Raw genomic sequence first — 18,074 nt, 5'->3', positions numbered from 1 at the left:
GCACTGCGTTTGGGGCTGTGGGGGCAAGGACAGGGGCATTGCTGCGACCAGAGTCCTGGTTCTGGGGAAGCCCTTAGGCAGAGTGGCTGAGCAGCCAGCCATCTCCCCTGGAATTGTATTTCCATTTTTTGTTGGTTTACTGGGAGTCTTTTACCACCAAACTTGTAACTAGAAGCTGACCTTGCACCTTGCTGAATAAAACCTTTGTTTTACTGTGAAGGCCACCTGGGGCAGGGCAAGACCCACGTCCCCCGGACTCCCCTATGGGCTGCAGCCCCCAGCATCGGGTGTTCCCTGCTCCGGCCCAAACCCTGCCCTCAGCCTCCACCCAAAGGAGCCAGCCCGAGTCCAGCTGGGTTTATTCTTTATTTGGCATTTGTCACAGAGCAGCGGTGTGAGCCGGGCTGTGCTCGGCTCCGGTCGGTGGGTGACAGCTGGCAGCGCGGGCTGGAGGGGATTGTCCGCACGCGCGGGCTGGGTCGGGCAGCCCAGAGCCGTGTTTCGGGTGCTGGAGCAGCCGCAGGGCCCGTTCCCGAGCGGTGGCTGAGCAGATGCTGCCGAATGCTGACGGGGGCCCTTTGGCTCCTGTGGGACAGGCGTGTGCTGGATTTTCTCGCTGGCTGGTCTGTGCTTTGTACATCCATCCCTCAGGAGGGCGAAAGCAAAGTCCCCACGGTCCCTGCTGCGAGTCAGGGTCTGCTGGTCATCAGCTTGATGACGATGCCGAGCGCGAGTACTGCAACGGCTGCAGCCGCCGCCAGCCCCCGCCGGATGATCAGCTCCTTGGTGGCCATGGCAGTGGCCGGAGGGGACGTGGCAGGCCTGGCTTCCTGGGGCTCCAGCTGGTACGTTGGTCCCTCCATCCTGGTGATGCCCGTGAGCACGACACCATTCTGCGCATCCACTCCCGCTGCAAGGAGAACGGGGCAGCGTCGCTGAGAGCTTTTGGGGGGGACTGAGGGTTTTCTTGGGAGGGTTTTTTCTCAGCTCTGAAAGCACGTCACAAGCAGCCCAGAGCGTGGAGATCTGCAGCCCTCAATGGAGCTTTGGTGGGACCTGGTATCTGCAGGTGAGACCTGCCCAGGGTGCCCCATCCCTCCAGGTCGTCCCCCCACCAGCCTCTGCTACCCTCACAAGCCCACCCTTGTAACTATTGTTTTCCCAGTAACTGAGGGTATCACCAGGGCTATGCTGCAGCCTCATTTCTTGGGCTTGTTCTTGGCTTCTGTGAATCCTTGGGGACCCTTCCTGGACCCAAACCCCCCATCACACGCAGTAGCCGTACCTACACACCCCTGCACCGCCATGGCTGGGGGGTAACCAGAGGGAAGCGCCTTGCAGGAGGGTTCAGGCTCCGGGTTTGGCCCCTCCGGCAGTGGCTGGGTCACTCCTGCGCGGTGCTGAGCCTGGGGGAGGGAACGCACTGGGTTTAGCTGGTGGTGTGTGGTATGGGAAATCCTCACCGAGCAAAGCCAACGTGATGCCTCTTGTGGGGTTTGTCTGGCTCGACATGGCACTTTGTAGCATGCCCACAAGGAGAGGTGCTGGCTGGTGGAAACCCCGGAGCTGTTGGGGCACAGGGTGGTGCTCTGGTAGCCTTGGTCACCCTGTCTGCTTTGTGCTTCATGTCCCCGACCAAGGGTGACACAAGGTGCGGAGGGAAACCTTGAGGCTGTTGAGTGCACGTGTGGGAGGAAGCTGAATACAGGGACGTGGCTGTGGGTGCAGGAGCACTGGGTTTTGCTGGGGGCACTGGAGGACAGCCCTGGGCAGCGCTGGCCTGGGGGATCGAGCCCATGATGATGTCTCATCCTGCTGGAATCCCAGCTCCACAGAGGAGCTTCCCGCTGGCAGCGACGATGCCGTGGGCATGCGGGTTACCTCCTCGGCCGCCTTCCTCCAGTCCATGCGGGAGATGTAGACGATGAAGCAGGTGCAGAGCATGGAGACGGAGACAAGCATGCTGAGCCACAGGCCTGTGGAGGGCATGTCGGCATCAGCCGAGTGCCATGGCTGGAGCAAACCCAACCGAGACGGCATCTCGGGACAGCGAGTCGAGAAAGGGGGTGTCACCGAGGTGAGCAGGGACACGGGGATGGGGCGGCCATGGGTGACTGCTGCAGAGCTGCCCAGCAGACCTGGCAGTGGTTGCTTTTCCCCAGTACAATTAAAAGCTCTCAGTAGTTGTAAGGGTCATCCCAGCCCACCCCAGTGTGCACAGTCCCCAGCCAGGTAGGAGGGCAGAGCCGTGTGGGAGGGTCGTGGCGAGCCATCGGTGGAGCTTGGGGGGAGCCACATCTACCCGCGGGGGACTGGGGGTCATGCAGAGCTGCATGCCCGGGGATTGGTACCTATGACGCCGATCCTGGCCACGAAGAGCAGCACGGCTCCCAGGGGCAGGCCCACACCATAGTAGCTCACGGCGTTGAGGATGGCACCGAATTTCTGCTTGCCGATGCCTCTCAGCACCCCGCTGCAGGTGCCCTGCCGGGGAGAAGGAGAGGGGCTGGGGCCGGGGCTGGCAGCACCACTTTGGCAAAATTTGGGGCTCTGCCACTGCTTGGGGGCTGATGAACCAGCTCCCTGCCTCTGCCCAGTTATTTCTGTGTCCCTGCCCGGCCATCATCTTTTTGTGCGCTCGGTGGTTTCTAAAGGATGATCCCAGGAGCTCTGCAGGGTCCTGGTGCACGACGCTGCTCACCCACAGCCTGAGGGACCCTCGACTGACCGACCTGTGAAGCTGCTGCTCAGCACCGAGGTCCCTCACCGAAAACAGCAGCACCCCCAGGGACTTACACACATGGCTTCAAACAAGTGGAAGACAACATAGACAGGTATGACCCAGGCCACCAAGTCAACAATCTCCCTGGGGACAGAGAAGAGCCAACGATCACTTTTGGGAACTGACCTCCCCGCGCTGAGGCCGGGAGCCAGGGGCACTCACTTGTCATGGGTGAAGATGTATCCCAGCACGTCCTTTGCGGCAGCTAAAATGGCCCCCATGGCTATGCAAGACCCCCCTGAAAAATAGACCAAAGCGTTGAGCCCAGCCCGGCTGTGACGGGGAGCTCAGGAGCAGCCAAAGGGAGAGAGCAGGGGGGGAAGAGAGGACACGGGGGAGCGCCACAGGCAGAGGGTGAAAACACTCCCTGCTCCTGCTGTGCCTGCAAGGAGCCCCGGCAAAGGCTTCCCGGCACGTGGACGGCCTGACCTGTGCAGAGCAGGCTGGTGGAGGAGGATCTCTTGGCCGTCCCGACATCGCCGGCACCCAGCGCGTTCCCCACCTGCACGCTGGCGGCCGTGCCAAGCCCCAGGGGGATCTGTAACCACAGGGCTGAGGCTCGCACGTGTGTCTGGGTGATGGGGCCATCGCAGTGACAGCGGAATAACCTCCCAGCAGCGAGGGGGACGGAGTTCAGGATTTAATTTAGAACGTCTCCGTAGGAGGGATAGGCAGGAGCTGGGAGAGGCTTCAGTGCAGAGGGGGAAGACTGAGATTTGCTGGGGCTGATTTTTGGTGAGTGTCTGTCCCGGGAGCATCCCTAGGGAGCCCTGGTCTGAACTAATAACCCCCAGCCCTTACCATGAAAGCGACAACAGACACCTCGTAGATGATGGACTGGACGGAGAGCTCCATGACGCTCAGCAGGCCTGGGGAGGAGGAGAGGGCCAGTGCTGGTTGTGGGTGCCCGGAGGAGAGCTGCTGTCGGCCCCTGCGACTGCTGCAGACACCACTCTGGGTCACACCCTGTCCGCCTCCTTGCAGCCCCCCCTCTCCGCTGACCTATCAAGAAGCTCCCGATTTCGTAGGTCCACCACTCGATGCACACCATGAACATGCTGGGGACAGCCAGAGAGGTGAAGCTCTCCCAGTCCTGCAGGCACTCGCTGGACCAGCCTGCGGAAAGGAGAAATGTCACCTGATGGATGACCAGACTGGCCACGTGTTACATCCTTGAGAGCACCCAAAGCAGCTGAAGGTGCCATTCCTGTTTGCAGAACCACCAGGGCAATTCTCCTCAGCTCCGTAGGACCTCCAGCAGCAGACCATGCACGTACGCACTCTGCTGATGCTGTCCTGTGGGCCACAGAGCGGTGCAACCCTCAGCTTGACTCTCCTGGAGAAGTGTCCAAGGACAACGTCATGCTTACGTCTGTGCTCATCCGGCTTTGGGGCTGAACCCTACAAAGCCTCAGCAGAAAGTTTCCTTTCTCCAGAATTAATGTTTACTGCCCGGCACAATGCTCTGCCAACGCCTGTGCGTGACATGCTGCCACCGAAGCAGCACCGCGTTCCCGGGGTGTACTGGGCTGAGGTTAATATTTCACTGTCAGGACTAACAGAATTTGCTTGGTAGAAATGGTGGAAGATTCATGAATGCTTGTGTAAAGCAGGAACTGGAGGGAGCTGGGGTGCTGCCCTTACCTCCCCAGGTCTTCACGTGGAGTTTCTTGCCTATAATATACAGGAACAAGAAAATGGTTTGTGAATACTGAGCGACGGTGTTGGCCCAGGCAGAGCCCCTGCGAAGGAAATGAGAAAAGCCGTCGGCATCCTGCTCACGCCTCCCCGGCCTCGGCGTGCCAGAGCGTAACGTCCCGCCGTGCCCCCGCGAGCGCCGGATGCTCGGCCATGCCTGGTGGTGCTGACGTCCCTGAACAGTCCCTTGCTGTTGCCAGGTGTCAAGTTTTCCCCTCCGTGGGACGTGGGCGCTACTCACGTGATGCCCAAGTGGAGCACGTAGAGGAAGACACAGTTTGCGATCACGTTGACGACGTTGCCGATGATCCCACTCAGCACCAGCGGCCACATGATCATCTGCAAAGAGGAGGAGATGGGGGCTATGGTGTCTTCACAACAGTGAAGAGGAGGAGAGGTGCGAAGTTCTCCACCAGCCCCGCGCTCAGCAGATTTCCCAGCCGAAAATAAACTTATGATGATGTTGCCTGCTTGGGAAATGAGTGTGTTGGAGGTAAATCCCGGGCATGGGAAAGTATGAAGGGAGATCCATCAGACAGATGGATGCAACTGGTTGTGGGATGGGGTGATCTCCAGGTCAGAGCTGCCCCACGGCACCCGGCGGGTGTTGGGGACAAATGCTGCCTTGCTACCAGGAACAGTGGGCACGAAAACCCCGGGTGCATGGTTGAAGGGAGCCCTGAGCCAGGGCTGACCCTCTGTGGGTGCGAGGGCTGCAGGACCCACCTGGTTCTGCAGGTACTTTATCTCCAGGTTATACAGAAAAACAGCCTGCAAAGGAAGTTGGTGGATGAGATGAGGCCAGCACTGAGCAGGGGTTGCGCTGCTGCGGTGGGAAATAGGAGCAGGATGGCCGTTCCCCGTGCGTGGCCAGCATCCAGGGTGCCCACAGGGACTCACCGGGAGAGCGGGGACAAACGCCATCACGTAGAGCTGGGTTAACCTGGGGGGGACACGAGAGGCATGATTAGCAAGGGGCTGGGGCTGTAGCCACCCTCCTCGCAGCCCCCCCATGCCGAGGAGGGCTGAGGCAGTGGTGTCTGGGCCACGGGACCACCCGACCTGGAAACCTCAGGGTCCTGGCGGATGAGGAGCAGGAGGTGCTCGATGTTGATGAGGATGGCGCAGCAGGGGAAGCAGCAGAGCAAGAGGATGAGGATGGCGCGCTGCAGGATCACCCCCACGCGCAGCAGGTTCTTGCTGCCGTAGGTCTGCGAGGCGAGAGAGCGGCGGTGAGCTCTGCTGCACTGGCAGCACAACAGCCCGGTGGGGGACAGGGACCCTGCGGAGCCTGGAGCAGCCATGACCACCCTGGAGACCACCCGGGAAGGATTTGGTATTGCAAGGGGAGCACAGAGCTCCCTGTTATGTGATTGCTACTTGGGAACAAGCTTCCCCACCTCGCAGGTGCAGCCGGGGCTCCATGCAGTGCCTGGGCAGCATCAGCCGATGCTGGAAAACCCCGTGTCGCCAGGACAAGCGCCAGCATCTCTTACCCACCTGTGATATCAAGGTGTCACATGCCGAAGACAAACCATACCCTACAGAGATGGCAGTAACATTTATAACCTGGAAACAGGAGTTAGAAAAAACACAGAGCGAACGTGAGCATTTAAGACTTTTAGGTAGGGAGAGGGGCTAAAAGGAAAAGTGGGAGTCTGAAATCTCCTCTGTCCTTGTCCGCCTCCATTCCCATATCCCATCCCAGTGTCAGCGGGTGGGAGCTGGTGCCCGGCACTGGGGCAGCCTCTGGGAATGCTTACAGCGATGGCCAACGTGACGGAGGCCAGCTCAACCTTGCCCAAGTGGCCACAGAATATGGAGCTGACAAGGTGTATCAGGAAGATCAGCAGCTGGATCAGGATCTAAGTGCGGGGAAGAGGAGAGGCGAAGATCAGAGATGGAGGTAAGCAGGGGCAGCCATGCTGGGGGGGGGGGGGGGGGGGGGGGGGAGCCCTCTCCTCCCAGGGTCCTTACCAGCGGCCCCGCCAGCACCAGCAGCTTCTTTGAGTCCTCCCAGAAGTTGTCCGGGAGCAGGCGCCGAAGCCAGCGGCGTTTCTTCCCGCAGCTGCCGGGTGTGAGATCGTGCTGGCCAGCAGCCACCGCCTCGCTGAAGCCCTTCTCCTCGGGGAGGTTCTCCTGCTTCATGCTGCCGCTCTGCCAGGGGAATGAAACAAGCTTCTTCCTCCGCGCTCTGTTAAAACCCCCCCTGCCAGGGTGAGCAATGTGTAACCACGGTGAGGTGAACTTCAGCCGAGGCCAGGCGAGCTGACCGCATGCTCCCTGCTGCCAGTAGCTGGGCTGGCGATGGGCAGTGGGGCAGGGCATGGAGCTGGGGAGCCCAGGGAGGGTCCTGTGCACCGCTGCGGGCGCTTGCTGCCTGCCCTGAGCCAGGGTAGGGGCCGAGCCTTCTCAAATCGCTCCCACGAGCCCTCGTACCTCTCTCCTGCTTCGCCGCGGCTCTGCCGGCCGGTGGGCTGGAGGGTTGTCCTCCTCTTCCAGCAGTGACGGAGGAGTCACGGGTCCGTGTGCGGTCTCCCGCGAGCTGCCGCCAGCAGTGGCGAGGCCGCTCTCCGTCTCAGCCCCTCTCATCACAGCGCGGCGGTGGCCAAGACAAGCCGGCCCCGTTGGCTCCAGCCTTCGGCCTCGCACAGCACAGCAGCGTCAGGTTTCGCTGGCACCGCTCCGCCAGGCCAAATATAGCGTCTGCCTTGGCCCGGCGCAGGGGAGGCGGAGGGGAGCCGCCACCGCCGCCTCGCAGACCCTCTCCCACACAGAGCGGGCGGTGGGCTCCGGTAGCCCGTGGGGCAGAGCAAGGCAGGCTTCCTCCTCTCCCCACGCTCCCATCCCAAAACTACCGGGATTCTGAGCAGGGCAGAGTCTGCCGCATTGAACATCTGGGCAGAGGCTGCCGAGGCCGGGGTTGACGGCTGTTTCAAGCTCCCTTATGTCACATCTTTCCATTCCCAGCCCACAGGCAACCAGCACCATGTGCCAGGAGAGTTGCGGGGCGGCAGGGAGGTGCCACGCACCAGCCGCAGATGACATTTACCTCCAGCGGTTGCGCGCGTGCCGCATCGCAGAGGTCTCACTGCCGTCAGGTAAGAGCCTGGGATGGGTCCTGAGGGCAGAGGTGGGCAGACAGTGCTGGGCCGCTTCTATTAAGACATAGGGCAGTTCCTTCATGGCTCTGTAGGGCTGTGCACCACACCACCCTCTCCCCATGCACCTCAGCAAGGGTGTGGGAAACAATCAAGGTGTACAAACCCTGCTTTTGTACCTGAGGGGAGCAGGGTGCTCTGTGAGCCCAGCTAAACCAAGGCCCTGGCTGCCCTTGCACCCAGAGCTAGAGCCCCAAGCTGCTGTGCCCTGCGCAAGCCCATGGTGCTGCACAAACAAGGCACACATCGCTAACAGCTCAGCCGTGCCAATGACCGGGGTCACGCTCACACCAACAGCCCAACATTTTCTCAGAAAACTTTATTGTATCAAAATCCCACCTTACAAAAGTGCAAAGAGTTGCTTTAGGCCCCGTGCCCGCCCCGCAGCAGGGAGGGCAGGGCCAGCAGCCAGCACCCAACGCCCCAGCAGCAGTCAGAAGAGTCAGGCATCTTCCAGCAAAATCAGCCTTGCTCTGCGCTGCCGCAGCGGTAGCGAGTGGGCTCTGCCAGGCCAAGATGCTGGCACAGACTGGTGCGTGAGGAAGTGTGCTGGGGGCAGCAAGAGCTTCTGCCCTTAGCAAATGACATGGACAAATGCCCCCAGGGAGGAGGAAGCAGGACAGCAGCACAAGGTCCCTGTCTCCTTCCCGGGCCAGCCCTAGGATACACTCCCACCTATTCACGAGTGACATCCCGGTGCAGTGCAGGAGAGGGACCAGCTCTCAAGCATTTTCCTCCCAGGTGCTGCATCCTCACCCCATGTAAGAACTGTGCGTGTGGGATAAAACATGGCGAGTTAACCAGAAACTGAGCAAAGTGACTCTTTACAGAGACCTGAGGGGGAATTCCTTCCCCTGCACCATCCTCCTGGGACATTACCCCGCGCCCTCCTGCTCTGTGCACAGCTCCCCAGTGTCACTGGTTCTAGCCATTGCCAGTCAGGAGCCGGACCAGTATGCCCACCAGCAGGACAGTGACGGCAGCAGCAGCAGCCAGCACGCGGCGGACGATCAGGGCCCTCCATACCACAGCAGGAGGAGCAGGGATGACAGCAGGCTCCTCCTGCGTGATAAGCTGGTGCTCAGGTTGCCTCTCGCCTCCCACGATGCTCTCAGGCAGGACCACAGTGTCCGTGTCAACGGAGACATAATCTGTGTGACAGAAAGGTTAATCCTGCAGGGAAGCCAAGCTGCAAAGTCAGGGCATCTCAGTCTGATGCTGCACAAGCTCTAGTGACAGTCCTGAGGGTCCTTTCCCAAGGCTCAGGGGCACTGGGACATGCTGTAGCAAAGTGGCAGATGTTCCCAGGTAAGGCAGATGCTGGCTGACAGTCCAAGCTCTTCCCTGGAGCAGCCAGGGTGGCGACAGGGATAACGGGGTATCTTGTACCCCATTACTAAGTACAGAGGGAGCACCACTGGCCTGGAACCAGCGCCAGACACTGTGCTCTTTCCAGCCACTTGGGCCTGCAGGACAGACACGGCTGCCATGGCTGTGAAGGAAAGGAAGGGTTGGGTGGAGAACTCCGGCTCCCTCCCTGTTGTCAGGCTCGGTTACGTACCCACAGCAGTTGTTTTGCTAGCAGCTGTGCCATTGGAGTTCACATCTTCCAGCTGTTTTTTCAGTCCAGCTCGGACTTGAGCCTAAAAGCACATGGAAGAGTTGTTCTTCTCAGAGCAAGGGTGTCCTGCCCAGTCAAGCAAACCTGAGACTCTCCCCTCCCCTCTCCCAAAGCAAGAATGCTCAGCACCAAATTGCTCCTCCGCTACAGGAGAGGGGCAGATCCCATCTCACTTTTGCCTCCCCCCAGAGGGCTTGTGGCATTGTACTGGACAGGAACTCACCTCACACCTTTGAAGAGTTACTAGAGAGTCTCACCTCTTCTGCAGCTTTCTTCCAATCCATGCGCATGACAAAAGCGGAGAAGGAAAGGGCTTGCAGAGAGATGCAAACGATCATCCCCACCCACAGACCTGCAATCCATAGAGTTACCTCAGGGAGGGCTTGAGGAAAGCCTGCTTCTGCCAGCCACTGCTAAAACGCCCAAGGACTTCAGTGGGGTCAGATTATTGCCCCATGCCTAACCCAGTCTCGATGGGAGAGCTGCCCTGAGGGGCAGCGAGAGGAAACAGCTCCTGGGGGGGGGGTCTTATGATGGGAGCAAGCCTGGATTTACTGGGACATCTCAGTCCCCGTTTCGTGGAGGCTACTCGGAGCCTGCCTCAGCTAAACACTTCAGGGTGCAATCCAGCCCCTCTGATACAAAGGAAGATCTGAGCAGACAGAAGTTCCAGGGCTGAGCCTTCGCTCGAGGCACAGGGGTTGGCCCAGCAGAAGCAGAGCCGGCAGCCCGCACAAAGCCACGCTCCCGACGCCAAACGGAGGAGACACGTACCTAACACCCCCATCCCAGCTGCAAACATCAGTGAGATGCCGATGGGCAGGCCGATGGCGTAATAGCCGATGGCGTTGGCGATGGCGCCCATCTTCTGCTTCCCCGTGCCCCGCAGCACGCCGCCACAGGTCGCCTAAGGGAAGGGGGCAGAGGGGTCAGTGCGCAGGAGGAGCGCAAACCACCCCGGGAGCTCTGGGGTGTGGCACAGCCCTGTGAACAGGGGAACCCACAGCACCGTCCTGCAAAGGCGGGCGGGACCCGAGCCGCATCGCGGCGCACAAGGTGGAGCTGCCTGCAGCCACCAAGGGGCTGCCAACGGGCCCCACAGCGCTTTCCACGCTGCCCAGGTCCTTCTCCCGGGGACGTGACAGTAGGAAACAGGCTGAAATGACTATCTAACAAGTCGTATGAGCACTGCTGCTGTGCTGCGAGTACCCAACATCTCTGAAGATCCAGCTGCTCACTCGTGCTGCCCTGACAAGCTAGTAAAAAGCTGAAGCCTTGCTGGGGAAAAAGAGGGAGAAAGAACTGGGCTGTTCTGCAGCAATGCCAACGGGCAACTACAAGCCTAGAGGACACTGAGGTGCTACGGGTAACGCAAGCAGCTTCTTTGACAGTTTATCAGTTTGCTTCTCTGTATCATTTTAACAGACAGAGAGTGAGCTACGGGCAGCTTTGCACTCCCCATTGCACCCCAACCTGCAGAGAGGAATCGCTCCACATGCTGGAATACTCACTGCTGCTGCATCAAACAAGTGGAATGGAGCAAAGATGATCATCACTTTGGACACCAAGATAACGATCCCCCTGTTGGGAAGATGTATGTACTGGTCAGGGGAGGCAGCACGGCCTGGTCTCAAGGGCTCTGGTTCTGACCTATCTCCCTTGGCCAGCTGCAAAGCCTGATCCCAGCCCATGAGACCTGAGGGGATGCATGCAGCTTGGGTACCACCACGGTAGTGTCCCAGTGTCAGCAGCATCCGTGCTGCCCAGTGGCACTGGGCAGTGGGGAGGAACCTTTGGGGAACATGGTTGCCAGATGGAGGTTTATAAACTGACAGGAGCTTCTGAGCAGCTCCTGGGATATAAAGCACACCCTCCAAGGCAGCAATAATACTCAAAAGGAAGCTGTTAGCTCACTTGTCATTGGTAAAGATGTATCCCACTACGTCCTTCAGGGTTCCCAGTAATGTTGCAACCACCACAGCAAAAACTTCTGAAAGGAAAAGAAACAGTCAAATCCCCTGCCTCAAGGGCAGCAAGTCCTGCTCCTTTATTCCCCTCTGCAGGGCCTGGGCTGACCTGTGCACAGCAGCGCAGTGATGCAGGAGGTCTTGGCTTGCACGACATCCCCCGATCCCAAGGCATTGCCCACTCTGACACTCGCAGCCACGCTGAAGCCCAGAGGTACCTGAGTAGCAGGAAACAAGGAGGTGAGCGGCAATAGAGCCTGCAGCAATTTTCTTCTTCCCCAGCAGGGAATTTGGTGCAAATTGGCACTGCTGCAGTAAAGGGATTTTCCATCTGCAACCCACCCCTGGATGTCCAGCTGCACAGCAGGCCTGAGAGTCATCACCCGCCTGGGACTGACTCCTGCTTCCAACCCCTGCTTCCCTCCCCAGCCTTGACCTGCAGGGCTGTTGTTTGGGGGCTCCTCCCAGGCTGATCTTGGTTTAATACACCCAGCCCTTACCATGTACGCCGCAGAGGAGAGCTCATAGATGACAGACTGCGCACCCAGCTCCACTACACTGAGCAGCCCTGGAAAAGATTCATCACTTCCTTCATTAGGGCAGCATCAAAAGTTCTCCTTTGCTGACAAGGAGGCAGTGACTACAGGGTTCCCAGCTGCAGAACCAACCCTGCAGGTGAGGAGGCTGCTGGCAAGAGGTGCTCTGGGGACACACTCAAGAGGTCAGCCACCAGAGCAGGCAAGGCTGGAAGATGACGTGTTGAACCAGTGGAAAAAAAAGGATTTGGACTCACCTGCCAAGAAGCTCCCGATCTCAAATGTCCACCATTCAATACACATCATGAGCATGCCGGGCACTGCCAGCTGGATGAAGGAGGCCCAGTCCAGGAGGCAGTCCCTGGTCCAACCTGCAAGGAGGAGGTGAAGCAAAACAAAAGCATGTTCTCCCTCTCCTCCCGTGAAAAGGAGCCACATGCTCTTCTGGATGCTCTCTGAGGACAAGTCACCACTGCAGCTCACAGGACACCAGCCTAGTCTTGCTGCTGTACACAGGATGATCAACAAGAGTGTACTTGGAGCTACAGTAAAGGCCTTGAGGACATGGCTACAGCATCTTCCCACTGTGAGGGGACAGTAATGCCTTTGTCAAGTGCTGGTGACAGCACTAAATCCCCAGGGCCAGACACTGATATTTTGAAGGATTAAGCTATGAACAGTACCTCCCCAGGTCTCCACATGGATCTTCTTCCACCACACGTAAAGGAAGAGGAGAATGGCCTGGGTGTACTGAGAAACAGTGTTAGCCCAGGCAGAGCCCCTGAGGAGAGAGACAGGCAGATTACAAATGACATCCTCCTCAGCTACAGCAGAAGAGACCTGGTGGCACCCATACAAGCCTTGCTGCAGATATGGGGCAGATCCCTCCAGCCTGATTTTTGCAGGCTGGTTGGCTGGGGGCAGAGGGTGGCAGAACTGGGGACCCAGGACAGACCCCACAGCCCTGAGCAAGCCCCTGCACCCAGGGAGAGGCTGTCACCACCTCTGCTCACACTTACACCATGCCCAGCTTCAGCGCATATAGGAAGAAGGCGTTCATGGCCACATTGAGGATGTTGGCTGCAATTCCCGTCAACACCTGAGGCAAAATGATGGCCTGGAAGCCAAGGAGAGACTTTGGAGTTTGCTTCCCCAACACTGCCCAAGCCCCATCCAGCGAACACAAGAGAGACCTTCGTCAATGCCCAAGGAGAAAGCCAAGAAGGCAGCTCCTGTTTCAGATAAAGCTGGATTGTGTTAGACCTGCCAGTCTGGCTGGCAGCATGCAGCGCTCAAGAGCTGGTGCAATCAACTCAACACAGAGTTGGGAGGCAGCAGTGGGGACATGGAGCAAACTAAGGGTGGTTCCCATGAGTTCTCCCTGCCCTGCAGGTCCGGCTGGGGGCTGTGCATCACACATTCCTCAGCCCGTATCTCTCCAGGACAAGATGAACTTAGATCCCCAACTGCATCCATGTTCCTAGGAACACCTTTAATCTGTGGCCCAGAACCTGGCTAGTTATACAATACCTGACTTAGTAAATATCTTGTCTGCAGCTGGTACAGAAACGCCGCCTGCAAAAGTCAGGATTCATTTCATCAGCACCACCGCACTATGGTTCAACAGCCAGCTACCGCTCAACACTCACAGACAGGTCCTCCCCTCAGCTCCCCGCACCCAGCCAGGCACGCTGCCCAACACCCCGCTCCTGTGGTCTGGTTGAAATGTGGCACCTGCCAGCACTGGCTGCACCCAAAGCCAAGAATAACAAAAGGGACCTCCCATCCCCACTGGGAAGAGATCGGTCTCCAAATGGGAAATCTATGGTTCCTCATCAGCAGGGGGGAGCCTGGAAACCCTGGAAGAAAGGATTAACCTGCAGACCTTATTCCCCAGGGGTGCTGCTCCCTGTCTTAGAGGAGTCAGAGTAACTAGCCAGGAGCCCAGCAGCCATGAGTGTGTGCGAACAGCAAGCTGCAGCCTTTATCTCAGAGCTAAGAGTGAGCCCTGGAGCCCCTGGTTCCAATGTCCATCGCCAGCTACACGCTGTGCAGAGACGTGGCCTGCAGTAAAAGCCTTTGCACGGTAAGATGAAAGACAGTGTGTTTGCTGGTCCGGCAGCTGCTGGGCAATACACATCTGTTAAGGCCCAAGATCAAGGGGCACATTGTAAAACCCTCAACCATCCTGCCCTGTGATCCACACAGCAAAGACCCTCCCTCCTTTCCCCTAATGTTGCCGAGGGATAGAGAGCTTCCAAAACCTTTAGCAGCTACTTACAGGAAGCGCTGGAATAAAGATCATCACGTAGACCTGAGTTAACCTGGAAAGAGAGTTGTTTCCCCAGTTCATGATACCGCAAAGCAAGAGCCCAGCCAAGCAGCATTGCACTCAAGCTCCACAGAGCCTTGATTTCAACACTACATGGCAACTAAAGGCCTGATCCAGAAGGGCTCGATCTCATCCCTGACCTGGAGACCTCAGGGTCCTGTCGGATGAGCAGGAGGATCCGCTCGGTGTTGATGAAGAGCGCCCAGCAAGGGAAGCAGCACAGCAGCAGGATGAGGATCCCTCGCTGCAGGATGGTGCCCACCTGCTTCAGGTTCTTGCCACCATATGTCTGAGTCAGGAGAGAGAAGCAAGGTGAGCGTTACAGGGAACTAAGGGGTCTGGGCAAACGCTCGGGACCCAGAGCAGCAATCGGCTGATTAAACGTATTTCCCACACCCTGCGGTGGCTAATGCCAGGCTGGTTGGGTGTGGCTGGCTCTCAGGCAGACTGCACATCCCTTGGCTACCCAGGTATGACCCAGGGCTCCCTGGGGAGCTGCAGGGAGGGAGCAGGCTCCAGCCAGTGCATCTGTAGCCCCGTGCTGGCTGGAAGCTGCCATCCTCCCACCCTTTGTGCCCAGATCACACTGCACAGGAGGCGAGACACCAGCAATCGAACCCTGTCAGGCACAGGAAGGCGGGAGCTGCTACTGACCTGGGACATCAGCGTGTCACATGCTGAGGCTAAACCAGAACCGATGGAGATGCCCGTCACGTTGATAACCTGGAGGAGAGACAAAGGACTTGCATTGTAAGGAAGTGTGACAGGAGACCTGGCCCAAAGCACTGTGTCCCTCCCAACTGGGTGGGGAGACAGTTCTGCCACGAGTTTTTGGGAAGTTTCCAGCCCTTCTCTATTTCTCGGAATAACACATTCTTGTCACTTAAATAGCCTCTTCTCTCCCCTGGCACAGAAAAGGATCCTCTAGCAAGGGGTGAATATCTAAAGGACCACAAACAGTTCTGCTCCTAGCCACATGCACAGCCACATGCACACCCACAGGTCGGGCAGGTCCAGAGAGCTGGTCACAAGCTCCAGCTCTCTGCCCAGGTGCTGGCCTTGCACGGTCACCAACTGCTCGGTTTCCATCTCCTGCCTCTGCTCAGGGCAAAAGAAAGAACAGTTTGGTGGATGCGATGTTGGTGTTGCATCAGGCTGTGCTTACGCACAGGGTCCTCACATATACAGGGTTTGGTTGCTTTCTTCTTTTTTTGGTGACACATAATTCATATGTTTTCAATCAGAGTGGAATCAGAGTAATACTTACGGACACAGCCAGCGTCACAGCATCCAGCTCAGCCTTCCCCAGGTGGCCACAGAAGATGGAGCTGACAACGCTGATCAGGAGCCCCAGCAGCTGGGCAACAAACTAGGATGGGAGGAGGAGAAGATGGTAAGGTGAGCACCGATTAGGACTTGAGGAACGCCACCCTTCCCCCAGGAGTCAGCCTACGAACAGCTGGGTTTCCTGGTGTCACCAAAGCACCTTGCCTCGAGGCCAGGGCTCTGCTGTCCTGGGAACCTGTCCCTGCTCGCTGGCACTGCTGGGGCAGAGGAGCCAGCTCTAGGACTTGCACAGGCTTTCAGTGGCTCTGTCTTTCAAAGCAGACCTCTACCTGCCCTGTGGTATTTTGGTGTTAAGCAGCCAGTCTGGCAGATGACCTTGTCTACGTGGGGCTTAACAGCTTCACAAGAAATCCTCTTTCCCAGGATGAAAGGCACACAGAAAGGGTAAATAAAAAAACCCAATGCTTTTCCGCACTTCAGTGCTTCTGGGGAAAACTCTCCTCCCAAACTGCAATGTCCTCCCGGAGAGATGCCAAGTCCAGCCTGCTTGTTCCTTGCCAGGGGCTATAGCAAGGCTTAAGGATGCTGTTACAGAGATTGCACTCCAGACCTCATTTTCCCTTGGCAAGGGGACAGCCCCTCTACAGGCGTTCGAGGCACGGAGTCATGGCACAGCTAGAACCAGATGGTAGGAGTTAGAGGCTTTTATACCCGCTGAGAGGTGGGCATGGCTGGGGACCATGCCCAGGGTCTGCTCACGCTCCTTTCCACTCAGCAGTTGGCAAGCTGAGAGCCCAGCGCTGCTGGAGAACCAGCTCCTGCAGGGTCGGAGGAAGAACAGAACAAAACTTTCTCCTCTCCAGACCTCCCACCGCTGCCTGCAGATGCAATCCTCCTGCCAGGCCTGGACATGTTCGACCTGCTGCTGTGAGTAATCTGTGCAGAAGGGTTCCATACCTCCATGATGGTTCTAGCACAGGGTTTAACACGAAATGGGCATCAACTAATGACAGCTGCAGGTTTGGTTTTGAAGTTATCTGCGCACACAGAGGAGCAGGCTGTGCCACAGGTGGAACGGTTGAGGGAACTGAGCTAGGGCTGATGCATTCAGCCACAGAAACCGAAACCCATCTATACTTCCCCTGCTGCCTAATCACAGCAGGTCAGTGCTTTGATGTCAGGGAGTTCATCTCTGAGAAGTTCATCAGTCGGTACTTATTTACCGGATAGAGTAGAAGAATCAAAGCACAAAATTTCACGCACAGTAGATTTAGACCAGGGCTATGGTGCACGCTTCCCTTTGCAAAACGTGCTCCGTGCTGCACCTTCAGTCCCTGACTACCAAAGGACAGATCTCCTTCCAGTCTGACAGTGGTCCAGGGAGGATTTCAGGACAGTGAGCCATAGGGTACCATCCATCCAGAGCCTGCTGGAAGGGCTGCCCAAGGAGCAAGCATCAGGTGAAGCAACTTGCTTGTCACCCAAGGGGTACGTGGCAGCACCGGGACTGCAGACTGGTTCCTCAGAGCGACTTAACAGCTTATCCCCCTCCCAGTCCTCAAGTCCACCATTCCTCTTTTAAAGCCGTGCTGCCAGGCCCTGCTGGAGCCGGGCTCCTGGACCGAGCTGGACAGTAACGGGAATTACTGCGGCAAAGAATAAGCCCTTGGATGACGATTAAGGAACGAACGGTGGCGTTTTAACTCCAGCACGGGCTGCGGGAGAGAGGGACCGGGCTGGCCCCTGCCCGGGCGGGGAGAGGAGGTGAAACCCCGGGCTGCGGAGCCGTGCCCGGCGGCTGAAGGGAGCCGAAGCACCAGCGGGGCACGGCCCCGGGGCCCGAGGTCTCCTCCGCAGCCCGGGAACGCCGCCAGGCTCCGGGATCCAAGCCCCGCTTTGATCCCCGGCCCGGGGCGGGGGCGGGCGGCGGCCCCTCACCTCAGCGCCGCGGCCGTTACCCCCCTGCGCGCCCGGCCCGGCGCTGCTCCGGCGGGAAGGCGCCCGCCCGCCCCCCTCCCCTGTCCCCCGCCCCGGCTCTCACCACGGGCCCCGCCAGCCGGGCCAGCTCGCAGCTCTCCCGCCGGGCACCCGCGGGCAGGAGGCGCCGGGCGCCCCGCAGGCACCGCGCTGCTGCTGCTGCTACCGCCGCCGCCATGGGCCGCGCCGCCGCTACGGCCGCCGCCTCCCTCACGCCTTATGGGCACGGCCGGGGCCTGCTCCCCGCCCCCCGGAGCCGCGGGGCTGTGGGCGGTGCGGGCCGGCAGGGCGCGACAGGGGCAGGGTCGTGTCGTGTCCCCCCCCCCCCGCGCTGTCTTAGGGCCGGGGACCCTCCGCCGACCGAGGAGGGGGGCTCCGAGCTCCGTGCTCCGGCCGTGGGGCGGGGACTCCTCCGTGGGGAGGCAGGAGCTGGGGACTCCCCACGCACACAGATACGGGTTGGCCAGGGCCAGAGCACACCGTGGGGTTTGCGGGGGGGCTGGGAACACCCCCATGTAAAAGCTATGGGCTGGGGACCCCCTATGTGTGTTGGCAAGGGACTTGGGGCCCTGCTGTGTGGGGAGCAGGGGAACACCCTATTTGTTAACCGGCACCTAGAGCTCTCCGACTTGTTGGCGATGGGATGGGGACCCTCTGGGGATCCCACACAGGTTGACCAGGGGTTCGCCAGAGGTCCAGAGATTCCCACCCCA

At 58.9% G+C, this 18,074-nt stretch overlaps 2 protein-coding genes across 2 annotated transcripts; both read right to left on the bottom strand.

Annotated features, from left to right (window-relative positions):
* Positions 1-689: 689 nt before the first annotated feature.
* LOC104350120 (multidrug and toxin extrusion protein 1) lies at positions 690-6,655 on the bottom strand. Its single transcript, XM_086475418.1, has 17 exons — positions 6,458-6,655; positions 6,244-6,345; positions 5,981-6,049; positions 5,543-5,691; positions 5,381-5,423; positions 5,207-5,251; positions 4,722-4,819; positions 4,427-4,524; positions 3,785-3,898; positions 3,584-3,651; positions 3,212-3,320; positions 2,945-3,020; positions 2,797-2,866; positions 2,352-2,484; positions 1,882-1,976; positions 1,286-1,406; positions 690-910 (listed from the first exon to the last, which is right to left on the bottom strand). Exons 1-17 carry the CDS (start codon positions 6,626-6,628, stop codon positions 690-692), a joined length of 1,782 nt encoding a protein of 593 aa, XP_086331544.1. The 5' UTR covers positions 6,629-6,655.
* Positions 6,656-8,565: 1,910 nt separating this feature from the next.
* On the bottom strand, positions 8,566-17,539 carry LOC104353134 (multidrug and toxin extrusion protein 2). Its single transcript, XM_086475282.1, has 17 exons — positions 17,426-17,539; positions 15,365-15,466; positions 14,752-14,820; positions 14,238-14,386; positions 14,047-14,089; positions 13,296-13,340; positions 12,785-12,882; positions 12,449-12,546; positions 12,023-12,136; positions 11,730-11,797; positions 11,339-11,447; positions 11,177-11,252; positions 10,774-10,843; positions 10,037-10,169; positions 9,520-9,614; positions 9,203-9,284; positions 8,566-8,792 (listed from the first exon to the last, which is right to left on the bottom strand). Exons 1-17 carry the CDS (start codon positions 17,537-17,539, stop codon positions 8,566-8,568), a joined length of 1,692 nt encoding a protein of 563 aa, XP_086331408.1.
* Between the last annotated feature and the right edge of the window lie 535 nt (positions 17,540-18,074).

The sequence above is a fragment of the Leptosomus discolor genome, chromosome 18, assembly GCF_034619465.1.
Source record: "Leptosomus discolor isolate bLepDis1 chromosome 18, bLepDis1.hap2, whole genome shotgun sequence".
In the NCBI taxonomy this organism is placed as follows: Eukaryota; Metazoa; Chordata; class Aves; order Leptosomiformes; family Leptosomidae; genus Leptosomus; species Leptosomus discolor.
This window is presented reverse-complemented; position numbering and strand designations above follow the sequence as displayed.

What these genes read in the sequence shown, in the direction of transcription:
- LOC104350120 (XM_086475418.1), bottom strand. Translation starts at nt 6,628, where the DNA reads ATGAAGCAGGAGAACCTCCCCGAGGAGAAGGGCTTCAGCGAGGCGGTG. An exon ending in CCACGTGAAGACCTGGGGAG is followed by an intron (nt 3,899 to 4,426) that starts GTAAGGGCAGCA and finishes TCCTTTCCGCAG; the next exon opens with GCTGGTCCAGCGAGTGCCTG. An exon ending in GGCCAGGATCGGCGTCATAG is followed by an intron (nt 1,977 to 2,351) that starts GTACCAATCCCC and finishes TGCCCTCCACAG; the next exon opens with GCCTGTGGCTCAGCATGCTT.
- LOC104353134 (XM_086475282.1), bottom strand. Translation starts at nt 17,539, where the DNA reads ATGGCGGCGGCGGTAGCAGCAGCAGCAGCGCGGTGCCTGCGGGGCGCC. An exon ending in CAAGATATTTACTAAGTCAG is followed by an intron (nt 12,883 to 13,295) that starts GTATTGTATAAC and finishes CTTGGCTTCCAG; the next exon opens with GCCATCATTTTGCCTCAGGT. An exon ending in GCGCTGAAGCTGGGCATGGT is followed by an intron (nt 12,547 to 12,784) that starts GTAAGTGTGAGC and finishes CTCTCTCCTCAG; the next exon opens with GGGCTCTGCCTGGGCTAACA.